At 44.2% G+C, this 22,075-nt stretch overlaps 1 protein-coding gene across 1 annotated transcript in view; it reads left to right on the top strand.

The window, feature by feature from the left end:
• HDIP1 (HDAC and MIER1 interacting protein 1) overlaps nucleotides 1-21,526 on the top strand; it is a 77,348-nt gene extending 55,822 nt beyond the window's left edge. The window contains exon 4 of the mRNA XM_085637585.1: nucleotides 20,911-21,526. Within this exon, the coding sequence (XP_085493711.1) occupies nucleotides 20,911-21,029 (119 nt within the window). The 3' untranslated portion in view covers nucleotides 21,030-21,526. The remainder of the gene's footprint in view (nucleotides 1-20,910) is intronic.
• The last annotated feature ends 549 nt before the right edge of the window (nucleotides 21,527-22,075 follow it).

The raw sequence follows: 22,075 nt of genomic DNA, 5'->3' as shown, positions 1-22,075 counted from the left end.
ATGACGATCGCCTCTTTCTATCTATTAGGGACCGTTCCAGAGGTAAATGAGCACTCAAGAAGGTGTCTAATATAAGGCTCTAGTACATCTAGACTCCCTCTTAAAACCTTAGGGGTAGCCGGATCTCTAGGTGAACCTGACTTGATGCTTAAGGCTACATCTTTAAGTAGGTCACCTGTGGGGACTACAAATTCACAGAGACATTTCGCCTCTGCTATATTGGGTGTCCCCTCACTATCCGCGCACCCGTTTTGTGCTGTGTCAGGGAAGGTAGAGTAGATGTTTCCCACCTTCTCTGCAAAGAAGTCCACCACCAGATTGCAGGAGTCAGCTGAGCTGGTGTCAGGCGATGTTACTCTTGCTAGTGACGAGATCTCTTTAAAGATAGTGAAAAGTTCCTTTGGAGAGTTCTCTGCTCTCCCAATCCTATCATTATAATAGGTGGCCCGCGCTTTCCTGATGAGAGAGTGATATTTTTTAAGACTAGATTCATATTCAGTTTTCCTGAGCTCTGAGAAATTTCTCCTCCACGCTCTTTCAAGGCGCTTACAAGCTGATTTAGCTATTCTAAGCTCGCTACCGAATCATGGTGCGGTTTGTAACGGACTACCAGACGCTCTCGAGGACCAGGGAGCGTTGCTATCTAATGCCTCCACGATTCGTTTGTCAAGTGCGTCGCAGGCAGAATTGATATCTCTGCCGCCAGGTGGCCCGCCCTGTTGTAAGGCCAAATTGAAACTAGACAGTGAAAACTTAGCCCATTTCCTTTGCTGTTTCTTAATGCCCATCTTTGTCGATACACAAGACTGAGGCAGCGTGACACTAAAAGGAATCAAAAAGTGATCAGACCACCGGACAGGGACCGGGGATTCAATTTGTAAGGCGCCCCAGTTAGCAAAAATCTGAACCAATAGGTGGCCCAGTTGGTGAGTAGAAGTGCCGATTTAAGTGTCAGTTGGAGATTAGCCAGTTCCTGGCAGATCTCCTGCACACCAGTGTTTGACAAATCGTCAGGATGTAAGTTCAGATCCCCCAGCAACAGCATTTTCTCATAACACAGTGCGGGTTGCATTATTTGCTCAGTAATGCTGGATGCAAACCGTGCGTGGGGCCCAGGAGGCCGATAAATCAAATACCCCTTTATAATGTAATTAGAGGATCCATAATAGAGAAAAAAGCCTGCTTCACTATCCTCAATGTCCGTGGGCTCTAAGGTGCACTGAATAGATAGCCTGTGAATAATAGCAATCCCTCCTCCCCTGTTAGTCGGCCGGTCCACTCTAATAATTCCGTAGATATGTGGAAGGGCTTCAAGAATATCTGGAGCCGAGTCCTCATTTAGCCAGGTTTCTATGAGGAATAGCACATCCACCTGGTCATCTAACAAGTAGTCATGAATTTTATGTTTCCTCCGAGATCTGCAGTTAATTAGAGAAAAAGCTAAGTTTCTGACCGAGCTCCCTAATTTTCGAGCTCGTCCCTGTCCTGAATGGGCAGTGACTGCAATTATGACACAGGTTCCCTGCCAATATGCTATGCTTGCAAATCTCCGTGATGGGGGGCATAGTGCCTATAGCTGTTTGGCGGTATACCTGCGGGCTGATCTTGTTCGGGCAGGGGTTCTGGTCCCGGGTCCCGTCTGATCGCAGATGGGACTTGCCAGCCGCGCGCGTCCGCTGCGCGTCTGTTCTGGCATGTGCAATAAGTAGGCACCCTTCCCCCCCCACCCCCGGACTAGACCGCTGACCGTGCTCCCTTTGTGTGGCGGAAGTACTTGGCTCGACCTTCCACACCCTCCGCTCAATGGCACTAGCTGCTGCATCGGACCGGGGCAGGAAGGAGGACAATCGAGCACAGGTACCCGCGAAAGTAAGTCAAACACTTTCACCCCACTAAAAAGTACAGGAGACTAAATGGGATAAAGGAAATATAAAAACAGTGAGGATGACTAAACTTTTTTTTTTTTAAAAAGAGTAAATACAAACCAAAGTACGAGTGCAATAGTTCAGGAAGAGAGTCACCGTACTGCCAAACAAACGGGTCTTGGCAGATTCTGCCACAATCTGACCTCACCGGTCATCATAGATCACAAGGATTGAACTTTGTGCGCTTGAATCACTGGTGCATCAGAGTAATGTTATTTGTGGAAGCCTCAAGCCTTGTACGTGGTTTGCCATGAGTTAATCTCTGTTTAATACTTGATCTGCTTGTATGTCGATCTTCTTTCTGTCTTTTATGTGAAGACACTTGAAATACAAGTTTCAGTTTTCACTGTAGCAGCATTTAACCAACAAGCATTTGCAATGCAATAGGTCTCGCATTTATGAGAGTCTGAGCTATTGGCATTGTAAATGACAATGCCTTTTATGTGTTTTTAAAACAGATAAATTAAAGGCATTGTTGTGTACAATGCCAATAGTTTAAACTCTTGCAAATGCGAGACCTATTTTATTGCAAATGCGTGCTATAAATAAAGCATTCGGAGAGAGCGTTTCCTGGATGCAACAGCGGGCAGGACACAGCTATAAAACTATTTGAGAAAATGTTGCTCAGTAGGCTTTAATTAAAGCCTCCGTGCACTAACACACATAACGGGCGGTGTCACCATGGGAGGTTAAAAAATTAGACCAGGCAGTACTAAGGAGGGACTACTAAGCCTTTTTACCAATGAACAGCCAAAGTTTACAATTGACACTGACACAAGCCAATGAAAAATGTGGTTGGAGCTTCAAGTCCCTACCTCAATACAGCATGCCTCGCCGAGCAGCACTTGCGCTGCCAAGGCTCGACCCAAAAAGATGCTGTAATGCTTTGAAAGTGATGGAACAATCTATAAAATTACCATTTTTTGGGGGGGCTTTCTCTCCAGCCTTTAGCTTGGTCTTTGTCCTCTCACAGTGTTCTCTGTTTGACTCTATTCGATAATTATCCTGTTGTATCAGGATAAAGTGTGTGCCTGTATTTGTCTAAATAGGTCTCGGTTTTTAGAAATCTGTTCTCCACGATTTGATTCTAGGAATTTTTATTGTAGTCTTACTTTGGAAATGCCAAAGTGGCGACTAATAATGGGCTTTACCTGGAGCAACTCCAAGCAAGAGCTATATCTGCACTGCTAAAACCCTTCCTTGTAAATCCGTTTCTCCTCAGCCCCTTATTCTGTAGTTGCAAAGGTGTGTGTGTGTGTGTGTTTTTTTTTTTTTTTTTTTTTTTAAATAAATTGTGTAACTTTTCAAATACTTCTATCTCGTGGGGACTGGTCAGGGTTTGGGGGCTAGCCCCACAGTTAGAAGATCCGTTATCTAGGATACTGAGCACGCTAGCTTCTCATCTGCAAATTCACGAGCTCTGAAAGACCCTATGTTGGCTAATATTACTGGGAGCGCCTTTGAGAAGTGTATTTTGCTTGCACTGCTGCTGGTAAGGAATTTGATATTTCTTCATGGGGCGTTGGTTAACAAGCCTTTCACAGGCCAATATACTTTACGTTCTTGTTTTCTTTTTTTCATCTCCCAGTATTGGGTGTGTTTTTACGAGTTTCAAAATGAGAACCGGATTAGCATATTTGAAGATTCAGTTCTGCTGATAACCTTCCATTTTCACAACGTGTCTGAAAGTTTACAAGGAATACTTTTTCTAGGAGCCTTTAGTCAGACATCAAGGGAAAACAAAGGTGAATGGGTGTGATGGTTAAAGAGCAGCGCTGCAGAGTTGGTAATTTATTTTTAATGGTAGCTCGCAGATATTTTCTTGTTTATCAATCCCCGTTGTCCCTTTACTCCTCCCTTCCATGAAACAAGTGGGTCTGGTGCAGAAAGTGGCTTTTCTTGTGGTGCATGCTGTATGGTGGTAGGAAGTGCATCCTTAGTGACTCAGTGGAACATTACATTAACAAAGGCTAAATCTGGAAATTTCTAAGAGGTGTCTGCATCCGTACTAAAGTCCCTGATGATTGTTTTATCTCTTTCTCTGGTGTGCTGAGCATTGCCTTGGTTTGGTTTATCCGTTCCTTTCTGTGCTGGAAACTTTGGGACCGGAGACCATGTCTGTGATGATATTTAATGGATGGCTTGAGTTTCAAACCCTAATGAATCCTGTTATGAAACTGAGTTTGCTGATGAAGTTTATACCGTTGAGTAACGGGTCTCCAAGATATTTCCTCACTCCTGCTCTCCCTCCGAAATAATGAGTGGGGAGGGTGCTCCCTTTCCTCCAACTTAACCCCCCCCACAACTAACTTAACACACAAAGATCTGTCCTCTAAAAATAAATGTCACTATGGCTTGGGGAAGGAAGTATTCCAACTGGGCCTCTTGACTGAAGTCCTTGGGGCTTTATCTCCACCATGTAAAAACAAATCAAACGCAAGGCACTTATGCATTTCCTGCTAAGGCCTGAACCTTGCTTGAGGAATATGACACACAAAATACACCATGTGGTCAGAAAAACATACATGCAAAAATGAATTCATTCAGTGTAACCGTGTTCGAGGCTGAAGATCCAGACTATGGTCATATTCTTATATGTTGGACTGGAGAGCAGTAAAGTGCTCACCAGTCACATTGGGGTTACAGAAGATGAAAGGAGCCGCAGGCGTATGCACAGCCCATTTCTTTGATCACTAGTGGGAGAGAGGATGTGGCCTTACGGCTCGAGGGGTCGACCGCGAAGCTGGGGAACCGGGTTCTAGTCTTGGCAACGAACATCCTGTGATTCTGGGCAAATCACTTAATCTCACCTGCCTAACAAAAATGAATGTGTCCATCTGTAACAAAACTGGTGCTCCTGTAAAGCGCTCTGATATCGGATATCTTCGGGTCGAGTTCGTGCTATATAAAACTCTTTATAAAAAAATAAATAAATAAAACTAGCATGGTAAAAAGGTAACCGAAAGAATAAAGTGGGAGGGGGGTCCAAGGGAAGTTTAGAGACCAGCGAGTACTAATTTCCCAAAAATTACTGAAAAAACGTGTAGAGTTCTCAGGTCTAGTGTGCTATAGAAGAGCACCGTACACAAGCCAAGATAATGGGTCACTAGTGAAAGAAGTCCTTTTAATTAGGACGTAATCCCATCACCCACTGAGGTGGCATGCTTCATCATCTAGCATTCTCCTCTTGGCGGGGACACCTAGCTCCGCCAAGGCCTACAACCCCTCACTGTGAGGGAGGAGCTCAGGGATGTTTTGATTCCTATTCTGTAAAGGATATACTAAATCCATCCGAGATGAAACATTAAACTGGTAGGGTGACAGGCGCAGAGCAAAAGAAAATAGAACAGTGAATTGTGTGATGCTAAAACTAACTACCGGGAGTGAGAAAAATCTTTATTAGCTCACTCTGTCTCAGGATTAAAAACAGTACACTTGCAGTGAAAAATATTTACTGCATATCACAAAAGGAACAGGTCTACATGTTTCTGGCAAGTCGACCTAAAAAGGTGTCACAGCCTTCTTCAGGGCCTAGGGATAAAAGTGCTACTGCGTGAAATACGTGCAATAAATGAAGACTGTTTAAAGAATGTTATTGAGAATACAAAACCAGTACTCCCTCATGGAGTGAACCCGCTTTACTGGTTTGAACCTGTGAAGGACAAAGTGACAGAAAAAGAAAATCAAAAGCTTGTGTCTGAAGAACATCAACATATCAATACAGTGAGTCATAAGTACTCATCAGTTTAATGCCTTGAGAAGTACACAGTACAAAGAAATACACATTATTCTTACCCGTTATTTACGGGTAAAGGCCTCACCTGGCAACAGCTCAGGACGGGATGCACCGCTCTGATAGAGGAACGTGCGCAAATGTCAGACTGGGTACCGATATCCAGTCGAACACTGCTACAACATTAAAATAGATCAGAACAAGCTGTTCGCAAAGTCAGCCACGACAGGCATGAGCCTGTAGGATGACCGTAAGATATTGGAAGTTCGTGTTACACAGAACCACACAGATGGTGTGAATAATGATCAACAAAGACCAGTAGTGTGTTTCTTGGGCATAGGTAACATATCCTTATAATGTTAGTAATTGCAATGAAAACAGGCCATAAGAATAAAGCATAATCGGCTTGTCTGCACTGAAAACTACTTTCAATTACTGTGAAGAAAGATTGAGTAGCATCTGTGTATATTAGTAATACTGGTACAAGTGGTGGGACGCAATCAGCTTAATCTCGACAAGGAGTTTGTCACGGATGATAAGTCAGCACCAGAAAATGCTTTCTATAACTTTTCGAGGGTACTTGAGCACACCTCTCTATCGTTTGTGTGAGTGGTAGAAACACCCGCACATTTGCAGAGAAGAGTTCCCCGATTTGCATGAGAGTATGGCCCCTTGAAATGGAACGGAGTTTGCTAGGGTTTATGCACTGTTTTATTGAAGCATGCCCCTAAGTGGCAAAAAGCGGGGTGTGTATGACACATCCTCACGCCTACTCCCATCTCCCAGAGTGCCCTCTAAAGGAGGGGCAAAGGGGGATGGTTTAGGGAACACTGCACTAGAAGGTGCAAGCAGAGACTGCATCCCCTGTGACATGGCCCCTGTTTCCATTGAAAGGCGGGCCACTGCACTGCAGCAGGAACTTCGCAGTCTGCACGTTCAGAAGTGTCCCCCCTTCCCTGAGGTAGGTCCCGAAGCAGAATATCGTTGGATGGCGTTATGGTTGCACTGACCATCGAGGGGTCCTTCTCTGTCGCTACACTTTTTTTGGGTTTTGTCAATGTGAACTGCCAAAACCCGAGAATAAAGAACACGGGATTTTGCATGCGCAAACGGGTTTGCGACCCGTTTACGCATGCGAAATCCCTGTGGGCCATGTACTAACACTAAATTGCGAGTCACAAAAAATTGCGACTCGCAAAGTAGTGTTTCGTGAATCGCAATTAAGGGGCGTCCCTTCCTAATTGCGACTTGCAGCTCTACGTATGAATGTTTTGCGACCGCAATTGCCGTCGCAAAACACTCGCAATTTACCGCCCTCTTCAAGAGGGTGGTAATGCAGTCGCAAATGGGAGGGGTCCCCATGGGACCCCTTCCCGTTTGCAAGTGCGGGGGAAACTAATTTTTTTGGGGTGTGTGTATATATATATATATATATATATATATATATATATATATATATATAATATTCAGTTGAACTGCTCCCCTGGCAGGGCTGCCTCCTCGTAGCCTCTGGTCAGAAAACACAAACACGGACCAACTTCTTCGTGCGATAATTTATTAGCTTAACTGCAAGTTTGTCGCCAGTTTTGTTTTTTTTTATTTTCTTTTTTTTTTTAAAGCATCCCGTTTTTCCTTTAAGGAAAACGGGCTGCCTAAAAAAAATGTGTTTTTTTTTTTTTTTTTTTTTTTTTTTTTTTTTTTTTAAAACCCCGCTTTATTTGAAAGCAGTCCCAGACATGTTCTACTGAGCCCAGCAGGCTACCATTCTCAATGGGGTTGCAACTTGCGAGTGCCTCTTTAATATTCATGAGGCATGCAATTTGGGACCCCATTGAGACTCGCAAACAGTTTCTCAGACACTGTTGTACAATAGAGCGCAAATTGTGAGTCGCAATTTCCAATGGTCATACATCTGGCCCATGGAACTGGAAGGATTTTTGTTAATGAGGTTGTCTGTTGTTCCTGCCACGCTCCCCTCACGCACCATGCTTGCTACCGAGAAGTCGCTCCTATCCATGTTAAAGAACTTTATGATTTTAAACGGTTGCATTCTGTAAACCGTTTGCAAATAGCTCATCCGGGTCCTTTCTTCAAAGCTGTTGTATTTGGTTCGGGGTAGAACAAGAATTGTCACAGCTCCCGATTTCATGACCATGTTAAATGAAGATGGGCGTGGCTTTTGAAAGACCCTATGTTTTGCACGTTATTCGCACTGGTTATCCAGGTGCTTTTTACCAAGAAACTATGCATTCGTGCTGGTGATTGAGTTGTCTGTTCCCTTACAGTCGACATTGGATTTTTCTGTAATGCTCTAGTCCGGAGTGCACTTTTCAATGTTTAAAAACAGGTTTCTGCTACTTTGCATAAGAAATATTACACAGTGTCCTCGGATGGTATTTTTCCACTTGGCTCTTTTGCATACCTCTGATGTTTTGTTTGTGCCTCTTTTTTCTTTTTGCCTTATCGCCTCATTGTGTTTTACAGTGCTAGGAGACCAGCCAAGTGAGTGTGCGCATTGTGGAAGGCCTACAAATAATTAAACCGATTTCGAATTGCTATTTAAAGCCCTCACTGACTTGACCTACCCCTGCCATGCCGCATAAGAAGTCGCATACATGATGGATCTGTTGTTTAGCTGCTTTACATCTGGTAGAGGTGACCTCTTTCCTGGAGTGACTTGAATCGCCTGAGTGGTCCTTGTTGTAATTGCACTCAGAGCAGTCCACGTTAGGTTCCAGTCATCTCCTTTGTCTTGGAACATGCCACGCTTTTTTAGTATGGTGGACTAATGCGATCTTGAACACTGCATGCGCGGCATGGAGAAGGCACTTGGCAATTCTAGACGACAGTAGTAGTGTACTTGTTCAGCTGCCTCATACCATGGCTGGACAGGATTAGTTCATTGTTCAGTAGACTCAGGCGTATGGCAAAGGGTTAAAGATGCATAGATCAGGAAAAATTGTTATTGAGTAGCAGTTTGAAAAGAGTGGGGCGGACCTGTTGGCTGGCAAGGGAATTTTCTCTAATTAGGTTTGTTGTGAGAAATATTGAGTGTAATATGCCTGATGAGAAATGCAATAAATGAAATTCTAACATTGTCATTTGGTGTTTTGCTCAGTGGTTTGTGATAATTGATTTGGTGGTCTCAGTGTAGTGGTGTTTGCTTGTGAAATATGGAAGTTTCCAAAACCACCAACGCCGTCATTGGTTGCTCCTTTTGTTTGGCCCTCTCAGCAGAGAGGATAATGATGGAATGGCATAGACTATGATCCATGTATACTTAGTGCCACCAGGGCAAGGCACTTTACCAGTAACGCACGCATTCTTTGAAGACTTTTTGACTAACATTGGAATCAGGATTGAGTAGATGGTGTGCATTCCATTACTTTCTATCATTAACCATGAATCATTGCCCGCCTTATGGTTTGCACCCACACGAGGAGTGGTGAACAAGATCAAAGGACATGGAAGCTTGATCCACACAATGGCGTATACATCCTGTTCTTTTTTTCAAGCAGGGGACAAATGTTAAGCAGTTGCTGCAACAAACAGAGTTAGGAGCACTGAGTTAGGTGCATTATTCATGCACGTTTATTATTTGAGGATGGTTTCACTTTGTAATGTATATTTTTCATACACACCAAAGCTGTGACAGGTATTGCAATGTAGAACAGCTAAGTATTGTGGGGATTGCAGTCTTTGTGAATTGTGAAGCGGTAATGGCTCTGATCAGGTGTGTAATTAGCACACGCGCCTATTAGGGAGGGACTTTAAATCACACGCAAGGTTTAAAAACCGAGCGTTACTTCAGGCGGGGTAACATTTTTTCCTTCGAGATGAGGATTACGAGTTTGTAAAACATCTCCGGGCAGGTACGTGAGCACTTTGCTGATTAGCATTAGGCTCGAGGGCTTGAAATGGGAAAAGAGAGAAAGGGATTTTACGGGCGGTACGTGAGCACTTTGCTGATCAACATTAGGCTCGAGGGCTTGAAATGGGAAAAGAGAGGAAGGGATTTTACGGGCGAAATGCTTCAATGAGGAGGGGAGGAATTTATTATGAAAGTAAACAACTGGGAGTTCAGCAATAGTGCGCTATATAGAGGGGTCATTTATATGCGTTTAAATGCGAGTGGCTGCCTTTTTTAAACAAAAGGTTTTTTACAAATATATGGAATAAGACTACAGTCAGCCAAGAGGTTTCAAGGCACAATGTAGAAGGGGGTGGTTATGGGGGAATCAAAGTGAAGGGGATGTTCGTTGATTTCATTTGGGTTGCACATTTAAGTACACTAATTTTCAAAGAAATTATCATTGTTAGCAGCAACATTGTCAAACAGCAGTAATTATGTCAATATGTAGGAGTTGATTATTAATTACAAATATGCTTTATTTGTAGTTTACCCCTGACGAAGGACTCGCAGAGTCCGAAATGCATTGGGTTTCAATAAAGAACATGCCTGGGATGAATTATGTGTTTGTCGTATTTGTGACAGAAGTCCGGATGGTCTCATCGTAAATACAGGAAACCTGGAAAATTAGCATGGTTCTACAAGTGTGGATTAAGTGGAGTTGAACTGGAGCAGATAATTGAATGAATATTTGATGAAACACGGATCATATTGAAACATTGTGGACTTGTGTATGCAGCTGTGCGACTGGTTTGGGGCGTAACGACGCCCCGCTTATTCCATGTATACTTAGTGCCACCAGGGCAAGGCACTTTACCAGTAACGCACGCATTCTTTGAAGACTTTTTGACTAACATTGGAATCAGGATTGAGTAGATGGTGTGCATTCCATTACTTTCTATCATAGACTATGAACCACCTGATCGCCTAGGTTTTCTGTACCAGTCTATTCAGGAGGTCCTTTGCCCTTGTCCTGCTGTACTAATTTATTTTCAGTGGGAACCTTCTCCTAGCCTCCCTCCAGGCTTTGAAGAAAGATGTTGAGCAAGCCATGATGTACTGTAAAGGAAGGATGCCTTCTCTAGCTATGCTGTATAGCGCTGCACTGAGTGGAAGGGTTGCTTGCTTTAGCCTTGATGGACTATCAGCAAGAGAGATTCTTACATTTTTGTGCTGTACAAGAGTGCAGCAGAGAGGCTTTTCCTAGCTAGGATGCTTCTGGTCTGAAGATGGGTTGCAGGTGGGGTGGTGTTCTGCTTTGGTTTTCCCTCCAGATAGAACCCGCTCCACAGAGCCCTTCTGACCCAAACCAGAACGTTACCCCCTCCCTAGGGCCTTTTTACACCTAAATAACCACATATATATGTACCACCTAAGGACAGGGAATTCCTATTATATATATATATATATATATATATATATATATATATATATATATATATATATATATATATATATATATATATATATATATATATATATCAAGACCTCACAGCCTCGCAATCTCAGCAATCACAGTCTCGCGGCCTCAGGCAGACCCAGAATCTCCTACCAGACGGCAGCAACACACATAGTCTCGCGGCCTCAGGCAGACCCAGAATCTCCTACCAGACGGCAGCAACACACATAGTCTCGCGGCCTCAGGCAGACCCAGAATCTCCTACCAGACGGCAGCAACACACATAGTCTCGCGGCCTCAGGCAGACCCAGAATCTCCTACCAGACGGCAGCAACACCCATAGTCTCGCGGCCTCAGGCAGACCCAGAATCTCCTACCAGACGGCAGCAACACCCATAGTCTCGCGGCCTCAGGCAGACCCAGAATCTCCTACCAGACGGCAGCAACACACATAGTCTCGCGGCCTCAGGCAGACCCAGAATCTCCTACCAGACGGCAGCAACACACATAGTCTCGCGGCCTCAGGCAGACCCAGAATCTCCTACCAGACGGCGGCAACACACATAGTCTCGCGGCCCCAGGCAGACCCAGAATCTCCTACCAGACGGCAGCAACACCCATAGTCTCGCGGCCTCAGGCAGACCCAGAATCTCCTACCAGACGGCAGCAACACACATAGTCTCGCGGCCCCAGGCAGACCCAGAATCTCCTACCAGACGGCAGCAACACCCATAGTCTCGCGGCCTCAGACAGACCCAGAATCTCCTACCAGACGGCAGCCTTAGCACGAGCTCATCCTATTATTACCGTAGTACATGACAGGGGAATCGGGATTACTATATATCAGATCACACAAAGACTATTAGTTGAGCACAACCTGTTCTTTAGTTCGAGGGGCTCCTTTCCCCTCATCCAGTTACCACTTACCTGACCAGGATTAACCTCTGTTCATGTCGAGTTAACTCTGACTAAAAGAATAGGCTATCCTCCTATACAAAGATACACAACACATGCTAACTCACGACAAGCTAAATACTTTATTTAAATGCCACATGCACATTCACAGAATACATCATATATATAACCTGCAAGGAAAGTAAAAGGTTAAGTTACACACTTCAATAGAAAGGGGTCGACGTCACCTTGGTCATATGTAGCCTGTACTCAAAGGTCATCTAGGTTCCCTTCCCGTCTGCGCCTCGGCTTCGCCTGGAAGTCACACCTCTGCAGTCACAGATCTACTCCCTTCTCTTTTCTCCGAGTCACTGGGATCTCTTCCTCATCGGCTACTCTCTCCTCTTTAGATTCTTAGGTTTTCTTCTCCTTCAAATTCATCATCTGTCTCCCCTGAAACAAGTAGTAGCTTTTCTGCTAACGGCCAGGTGCCGCCTACGGACTAGAAGCAAGTGCCAGTGTCTGCCTCAGACTTTCACTAATATAGATGTGCATTCTCTCATGGAAATTTCCAGCTCGAAACCTGCCGCCCACCAAATTCCTGTACCTCCCCGTGCCAAGGACACGTTCCCAGCCGGCCGGCCTGATGTAGTGTCTTCGGCATGAAGGAGAATACAATCCTTCGATAAGGGCCGGCCTGAACCGGTTCTCTCCAAGCGAATAACACCTCCTAACTAAAACACTGCCTATGACCTAGAAACTTCCCAAGCTGCCAGAGCAGGAGGAAAGATGGAGTCTCTCCCGTTTAAGGCCTACCAGGCCTGAATGCAGCACAGCTCCATTAGATACCCTCACTACAGAACAGATTACCCCTAATGCTAACGAATCTATCCCCTAGGATATGTATGCAAACCCTGATCTATGGGGAAGAACACAGGATCATGTTGAAGTGCCTAATAAATAGGCTCTATACACTACTCTAACCCTTAGACTTGAATGGAAAGAGACTGAAGTCACATTAGGCCCCCCTTAACACGAAAAGGCCGGGGAAATCGAGCAATACATTCCACCCTTGACTTCAGTCTATTATACATTCATTAAACAGGACTAACATCGGTGGAAGAATAATATCTCTCCCGTTTAAGGCCTACCAGGCCTGAATTCAGCTCCATGAAATACCCTTACTACAGAACAGATTACCCCTAATGCTAACGAATCTATCCCCTAGGATATGTATGCAAACCCTGATCTATGGGGAAGAACACAGGATCATGTCGAAGTACCTGATAACTAGGCTCTATACACTACTCTAACCCCTAGACTTGAATGGAAAGAGACTGAAGTCACATCAATAGCAGTACAACACAATAAGGCCGGAAAGATCGAGCAGTACAGGTGGCTATTTAGTATAGCATTTTATTGGTTAAAGGTATTCACGTACTCTAAAATTCGCTCAAAAATTAAAGTCCAAGTGCTAACTAACGATCACAGATAGCAGGTAAAGACTAACAGAAGGGAAAATGACAACTTGTTAAACACAGCGGATCCAGGACATTTTTATCAGACATTTATTGGCACGTCTTGGGTCGTAGTGTTCAGAGAGCCCCATGGGCACAACGGGCATGTATACTTTCTTTTTCCACCTGTAGGCCAATATGGCACTACAGAAGTGGGTTCAGGCACTTGAGTAACCCCTTTGATTACATGGATTACGTTAAATATGTATTGGCACAATCCCAAGGAGGCATGATTGCATGGGGGTCTTGGGCCCCTTGCAAATGAGGGTATTCTTTTTCATTACGCTCGTGTAATATTACAGACCTGAGTGCAGAGGCAAAGAGGCTGTAAGCAGGTGCACGGACTGCGCGCCTCATAGAGATGGCGCACAATAAGGTCGCCAGCCCTGCCCAGACGCCCCATCTTCCAGTTACATACTTGGAAGGGTCGTCCCTGACTGAGTGGCCCAAATGTCTGTGGAGGAATCCTGGCTGCACTTTAAAAGTGAAGTTGGGATGGTGCCTGCAGTGTAAGACTGACTACTTACAACTGATGGGCCGTCTTTCTCTAATGCATGGTTTTACAGTGCAGATGCGAGTTTGTGGCTGCACTGTGAACAGCAAACTTACTGTAATGGAGCACATTGTGCCGGTCAGTGCCTTGCTCACACACCCAAGAGTGCAGGATGGTGCACCTCCTCTCTAATGCGGCTCCTGGGATCATATTACAGAAAGTGCCCTGGGGGCCCAGTGGGCATTTTCATCCTTTCTTGGACCGCAGGACACTTTGATATTATAGAAAGGGCTGCAGATACATCTACTTCTTCTATAATACAAAATGCACTGACACACACTTTGTGCTGGTGGGGGATCACAGGGGGCATTCCCTCAGTTGCATAGTTGCATGGCGTCATGCAAAGGAGTGAGCACTTTGCGTGTAGCTTCAATACGGTGCAGGCAAAAAGGCAAAGAGCCGAAGGTGGTTCATTAATTTTGATTGACTCTGTTATTGGGGTATCACTCTTTCGCGGTGAAGATCATTCATTGGCCTGGAATCCTAAGTTAGAGCCCATCCCATAGCTCCTCACATACATGGCTGATTGGGAGCTTGATCCGTTCCATCTTTTAAAAGTCGTTTTGAGATCTTTTTAGGTCTCGCCTGATCCAGCGCATGCGCTGCTCTGACCGAGACATTTAGTGTACAGATTTTCAAAGTGCTGCAACGCGGCCTAGCGCTTACGTTCATGCGAGCGTGCACGCGCGCAGCCAGCAGCTTTCAGTGCCCGAGGCGCCATCTGGAGCTTGTGCTGTGAGCTGACTTGTTATTTGTCTCCTTAGTGCGCACTCTCCTGTCAGCGCGCATGCGCGAGAGACGGTGTTTTGGCTTTGAGCATGTGCATAATGAAGAATATGACACACACACACTCTTCTTTATTTGAAAGAAAGGTGTTTCTGGTGTTTAATTTTACCATCCTCTTTAAGCCAGGACATATCGTGATCAGGAGGGGAGTCCATTCAAAGTCGTTCCAGAGCAATGCCCCGTCGGCAGAGTTCAGAAGAGGTAAGGCATGAATATTGCAGAGAATTGCCTCCATTTCATGCAGCTCTAGGTAGCTCACCACAATCTGGAAGATGGGCGACTCTATCTTCGTTTGCCTCATTGATGTTTCGACTGCTCTACGCTCTTTGGTTCACAGCTAGCCTGATCTGATGCCTCCTATAAACATCTTCCTTCTCTGGTTTAAAAAAATCCATATTGCCCTTTCATGCCAACGTGATTCATCCTTAAACTACTACTGTGCTTGACTGCAGCTCAGAAGCCGATTGCCTTCACGTTTATCCAACTCCCGTACTCGAAGGAATCTCCAGGGGGCTGAGACTATTTTCTGTGCTTCCACGTCATTAGTTGAGGCGTTAGTTACTTTCTCTTTTTTTTCTTTGCCCCCCCCTACTTTGACCAACCCACCAGGGGCAGTAGATCACCCACGTGCCATATCGTCATTCGTTTAGGCACTCCCCTGCGGGATGTTTAAAGCTCCCTTTTTCGCGCCTCGAGCACCTGGAGCCCCGAACTCTGTATCAGCCTATTATCTGAGCGCTGTTTCATCTTCCTTATCAGTAAGTCTGCCGCCGAGCTGCTGAGGACGACCCTGCGCCTGTTCCTCTCTCACAGGGATTGCGTTATTTTAATATTTTGATTTCCCCCCCACCCCACCCCCCTCCGTTTTTCTTTTTAACAGAGGGTGGAGCGCGGTCATTGGATTTGCGCCCGCTGTCTTTTATCCACTGGATTCGGCTGAATCCACGCCCTAAACTGCAACTTTGTTGCTGCAGAGTCCCATCTCTTTACCAAGGTGACGCTATACACTTGCAGGCGTCTTTTCTTTCCTCATTAGCGCTCCGTATTCAGGAACTTTATTATTTCTGGATTTACCCCCCCAATCCTCTCCCTCATGACGGCACTGTTCTTTTTCACCTTCTCCTTCGGGGCTCCCATACCCGCCACACTTTAATGCTTCGCCTACTTTATTATCACCTGTGATACTTGAGGATTCCTGTTCTCATCAACACCTAGCGGGACTTGTATCCACGCGCTATTGACTTCTATTAGTGGCAGAACTCCGTCAGACTGTATTTTCTACTGTATTCATTGTGCGGTGACTTGCGCCACAGTTCTTTTGTGACCCCTTCACCCACATTTTCTTTATGCCATCAGACTTATTTTGTGCTGTTTTGTGTTGTTATCTTGTATTTCATCAGGCCAAGCAACGTTCACGTTTTCATTAACCTTCCTGGATTACTCACTATCATCCCAGCTTGTTCCCTAAGCTATTTGGATTCCACGTTATTCCATTTTATTTTACTCTTGGCTGACCAACGTTATTACTGAATCATTTACGTTTCTGTTTAATCTAGCACTATTCAATTTTTTGTTACCTTATGTCTCATTTTTTGTCATGTCTTTATTCGCTTTATTACTCAGAGCTTCACCTCTTCATCTTTTCCCCTCTCTTTCCATCATACTTAACACTTTATGTCCCCTACACCAGAAATATTTGGAGGTCTCACCTTTGGGACCTTATAAGTGTTTAGCCATGCAACAGTTAATGTTGTTGCACAAAGGATATTGTGCTGCATAACTAAATACTTATAAGGTCCCAAAAGCGAGACCTATTGGCTATGCCAATGCTTGTTTAAATGGGCTTGAGAAAATGTATACCTGTTTTTGAACATGATGGAAACTGTGTTTTTGCATGTTTGAACTTGCTGGTGATTTGTGTGTTTATGACTTGGCTGTCCCTATGTGAATCAGAAAAGAGGAGTAAGAAAGCCCCTTCTGGTTTAATTCTTAGCCTTAAGCACTTGCAAAGCCAAAAGGTCTGACCTGCACGTTGAGTTTGAAACGAGATGTATCCCCCTCCCACTGCAGCAAGCTTATTGCAATACGATTCCTTTTTGTATACAGTGCATCTAAGAAACATTTAATGTATGAAGATCCGTGTTCTTTTAAGATGTTAAATAGTACTCCATAGTAGACGGAAATATGCACCAAACCACGAGGTGTGAGAGAAATACTCCTGTGGGTGGAGCTAAAGCACTCTTAGATGCACTGTGAAGCCAGACCTAAAAAGAACTGGCCACACTAATAATCGGGCTGATACCTTTAAAATCTAGCTCCATAGGATAATGAGCCATCGAGAAGCTCAGAAGCCAGAATGAAGCATGGCCCCAAACCATCCAAGCGCCACTTGCAAAAACATGCATATATCAGCATAAAACCCCAGTTACTCCTTCCCTACTTCAGAGCTGGCCTTTAACTTTTCAGACTAAAGATCTGTTTAATTCTTGTTGAGATGCATATTTGGTGAGATTCTTTACCTGATCTTTTCTAATCGTATCTGTTGTGAAGTTTTAGATTTTTAGCATATTACTCTACACAGGCTTGGGTGACCTCTACTATCTTAGTTGGGTTTCTACCTTATTGAGAATATTGAATAGCTCCCTAGTGGAAGGTTGGCGTAATGCCCTTATTTAGAATTCTGTTTTTCATTTTTCATCATCTTTTAGTGTTTCCTGGTGTTTTGAGTCTGTATCCTCCTCCCCTCCCCCCTTTTTAGGTCTCGGGACCATCCGGTCGGCAGACCGGAAGTCCGGAGATTTAATGACTTGGGAGAAGAGGGGCTTGAACCCGCCCCTCTTCTGCCCTGTTCTCCATTGGCTGGCCTCGTAAATGCTGGCCAGCCATTGGAGAAGAGGTCCCGTCACTCCAATCATGCCCCGTCCTTTTCGGATCAGGGGGCGTGTTTTTTGCTAAAAGTCTCCGGGAGGAGACAACAGCAAAACACGCCCCCATCCGAAAAGGACGCTGCCTTTCTCCGGTGGTGTGCTTTTGCTGTCCTGTTTGGCACTGACTGGCACTGGTGAATTCAATCAGGACGGGAGGCTCAGAAGACGCTTCTTAAGCTTGCCAGCGAAACAAACAGCAGCCAATAAAACTTTGAAAACTGCATTCACTCGTGAATTAACTCCCCATGTACATTACGGATTACTTTAAGAAATGGCATGTCAGCACTTCCGGGTCACGTGACAACCAATCCAATGGCTGCATATGTTTTTGGGAAATTGTCTAGGACTCGTAGCGTGTAAAATACCGTGGTGCTCGAGGGTCCTGTTTGCGGCTCCGGATGCAGCTGGGGAGATGCTCTTGTTTCCCAGTACAGATCCTGTCTCTGCAGCTCTCTCTCTCTCTCCCTCTCTGCCTGTCTCTTCCCCTCGGTGTGTTAAACGCTTTGCTTGCACAGCCATCCTGCACTGCCCTCGGTCCGCCGACCCCTCCCACACAGGACTCACCCCCACTGGATGGGCTGGACACCCTGAATTGTTTATTTATCACCAAAGCTAGAAAAGCGAGAGCCTTGTTGAAAGTCCCACTAAAGGTTTATTTCAAGTAAAATCTCTGCACGCGCCTCGGATGGCTGAACATGCATCTAACTTTGACTCGATAAATGGCCGAGGCAGAATGCAACCTACTGTGCTATTTTTGGGGGCGTTTCTAGGAAAATCTGTAGCTACAGCACCTCATACCACCTTAAAAAGATTATGGATAGAAAGTCTTAGACACAACTTGCTTTTTTCTGATCAAGGGAGTGTAACCCATAAAATTAGGCCCAGGTGAAAAATCTGTTACGCTGGCGTAATTTTTCAAAATTTGCATCACTCTTTTTACATAAAATTCCCGAAATGACATAATGCCATGTGGAAAAACTTTAGCACAGGCGCTCAGGAACTATTAAAATGACCAGAACGTAAGTAGCTGTTTTTTGGGGCGCTTTGTGTTTTTTTGGGGGCGCGAGGATGCATTTTGAGCTAAGAGATGGCGCTAAATGCCAGACTTTTTACGGAATTTTGCAAAAGCAAATTACAGGAATTTTGCACATCCCTACTTAAATTGTGGTTGGCCTGACTAGCCCAGTACTGTCTTCAAATAGTGCATTGTGTGGAATGCATTGTTATGGGAGAGAATGTGACACACAAGGCAGAAAGCAGGAAGGCACTCATTTTGGTAGACATACAGATATAAACAAATCAGTACAAACGGGAACTGTGGGGGTTGTTAAAAATCATTTACTTTCTAATAATTGACAGAAGTGTAACAAAATAAACACTTATTTAGAAAAATTGTAATGTAGTAGACATCCACAGCACTTTGAGGCTGGTCTGATGGTAAATGTGCGCGCGGTACATCCCCACTGTATCGCATGCATTATATCACATGACAATGATATTGCATGCACTCCATCTACCTAACCCTTACTTTGCAGTGTCATAGTGTCAGGCCACTTCTAGGCAATTAGATCTCTTAATTTACTACAGTTTAAGCATGGACAAGGCCCATTGGGTGGCAGAGCGCTGTACATAGCAGCAGTGTCGTACAAATACTCTAGCCAATTAAATTATTTAAAAACAGGGACGCTGACAATGTCTTTGCATCCAATTTGGACTCTAATGTAGTCTCTTGTGTATGTGTGTTTCCAGATTGTGAAATAAACCCTGATGGGCAGGACTTATTTTAACATGCCATATACACGCTTTTAATTTTTTTGTATTTTTTTTACTTCTCCGGTCTGGATTGACAAGGCCATTTGCACCTGTAAAATCAACCTACGTTAGCAAATAGCTTGACTTACGGGTTCAAACTCACTCACAAATCGTTTTTTTAACCACATTTTATTGATTGTTAATAAAACAAGCATTTACAATGCAACGGTCTCGGCATTGTTAAAGTTAGAGCTATTGGCATTGCTCATGACAATGCCGTTTCTTTAAATGTTTTAAAAACAAAAACATAAACAAAAATAATGTCATGAGCAATGCCAATAGCTCTAACTTTACCAATGCCGAGACCATTGCATTGTAAATGCTTGTTTGGGTTGTAACAGCCCAGTTTTACTTTTTAAACTAGGGAGTTCGGAAATATACATCGCTTTGGAAAACAATAGTTTTTTTCATCTTTGTCAGTCTTTTTAAAAGGAGTTACTTGCTCTGCTGTGATTAATTTATTGGTGAGCTCTCCTATTAAAGTCAGTCTTGTTTTCAGCGAAAATTTCGGTAGAGACCAATCTAGATAAGTTCAATTATTGTATCCTCAAACTACCTTCACTGAGGTAGGTCGTGGAATCTCTGTTTTGCATGTGATAAAAATAGAATATACTCTGCCTATAACTATACGGCTTGTTACTCAATAACACCCAGTTTAGTACATGACTCGGTATGTATGTATATATATATATATATATATATATATATATATATATATATATCCTACCCTTTGGGTGTAACCAAATTCACTTGGCTGCTTTCCAGTAGGCTGACCATATATTTATATATATATATATATATATTTGTGTAATGTCTCCAGGAAGATAACTGGTTTGCCGTCCCCATGCCAGAACTAGCTTGCACTTACATTTCACAACAACTGTCCAGTTTATCTGCATGCCAAAGGGAGGTTGTGCAGTATAAAAAGATCTAGATATGACCTAATTATCCACATTCTGATCCCTTCCCCTCCAAGGCACACTTCAGAGGCCCTCTTTCTAATGTCTTAAAAGGGCCATTTGGTGAATGATGCCACAATAAGTCTCAAAACCCAAGCAATGGTCACCAAGTTGAGCAACTTTCTAGAATGCCTATTGATGGAGACCGAGATGTAGGACTGAGTAAAAATACCTGGTTTTATCCCGTATACACTGGCTTGCTTCTAATTATTAATAAATACATAGAAGAGTAAAATGCAGATTGTTCAGTTTGCCTCTTTTGTGTTTGTATTTGCTTATTTCAAGTCTCTCCTCACAGACCGAGTGAGCTTTCTGGTTGTGAAAGACCTATTGTGAGTTTACAATGGGCTTTCAGCCAGCCACTGTACCCTTAATTGGCATTATTGACACTCATTTTCTTGCTTGCTATACCAAAGCTTTCCTGCCTCCTCTTGTTTGTCCCTCTAACCGACTCGTAGCCTGTTAATGAACTTTTTTCTTATTTTATTTCTACAGAAAAGCAAGAAAAGGAAGTGGATATGTACGCAACCCTTTCCGACGAGAAGGCGTTTGTGTTTTCAGTGGCACTGGCAGAAATCAACAGAAAAATAATCAACCAGAGACTGATCCTGTGATGGTCGAAGGGAGGCCCGGGTTACCCCTGCTGCTGGCTCCGCTGGGACCGTGTGCCGCGCGCTGAGTGCTGCAGCCCCATCGCGGGGAAGCTCTTCTACATCGTCTGTGTCCCAGAGGCACTTCACCCTCACTCGAAGACAATTCTTACGTGTTTTTTAACGTGCCGGAATGAATGACTTTACGAGGACAGCACTTACAGTAAAAAACAAAAAAAGCGTGGAAAGCCAGCTTTTTGTTGGATTAGGAATGTGAGGCGGTGTGGAAGAAAATTCCCTGAGCATTTCACACCGGCTGGCTGCTAGAGTGACATTTGAAAGGCTTTCGCAGAAAGGAAAAGAAGCTTTTACTCCAAATAAATTATATATGAGATTTTTTTATATGTATGTTGTAACGAGGCTCACTTGTACAGTTTTCCCGCCTTCTTTGTTGTCATGCACTGTAGCATTGATAATGTATCGCTAACCGAGCTTGTTATTAATAAAACTCACAGATGGGGTTTTGTTGACTTTGCCCGGCCTTCTCTTTGCAGCAGTTTATGGCCCTGAATGGCGCCTTTGTGCGGAACGGAGCTCGCTTCCTTATCGGGCCTCGTGGTCCCTCCGCGCGGGTCCTTTCACGAGGCACATGTCTGAGGCGACAGCTGGCGGGCGGCGCGGGAAACCAGCCCAGATGCCGGATAAGCCGACGGCTGCACTTTGTGTCGGGCCGATAAGAGCGCCCGGCGGATGAATACTGCAGTTTACATCCTGTATCGGAGATTTACAAGATGGTGTCTTGGTGCGACAGTACGTCACGTTTAAGTGGAAAATATTTATATTTCAGTGCATTTTGGCTTCTTTATTAACCGTGGAATAGCTGCTTTTTATACAGTTGTCTAAGTTTACATATCTTTTTACCTTTTGTTTGACAGAGTTGTATAGGGCGCACTAAGCTATGAGTATAAACTCGCAGCACAGTTTGATTAGGGCACCTTCAACCCATGGTCTTTAGAGCTCATCTTCCGCAGTTGTATTACGAAACAAGCATTGGCAAAGCCTAGAAGACC

The sequence above is a fragment of the Triturus cristatus genome, chromosome 12 (assembly GCF_964204655.1).
Source record: "Triturus cristatus chromosome 12, aTriCri1.1, whole genome shotgun sequence".
Taxonomy (NCBI): domain Eukaryota; kingdom Metazoa; phylum Chordata; class Amphibia; order Caudata; family Salamandridae; genus Triturus; species Triturus cristatus.
This window is presented reverse-complemented; position numbering and strand designations above follow the sequence as displayed.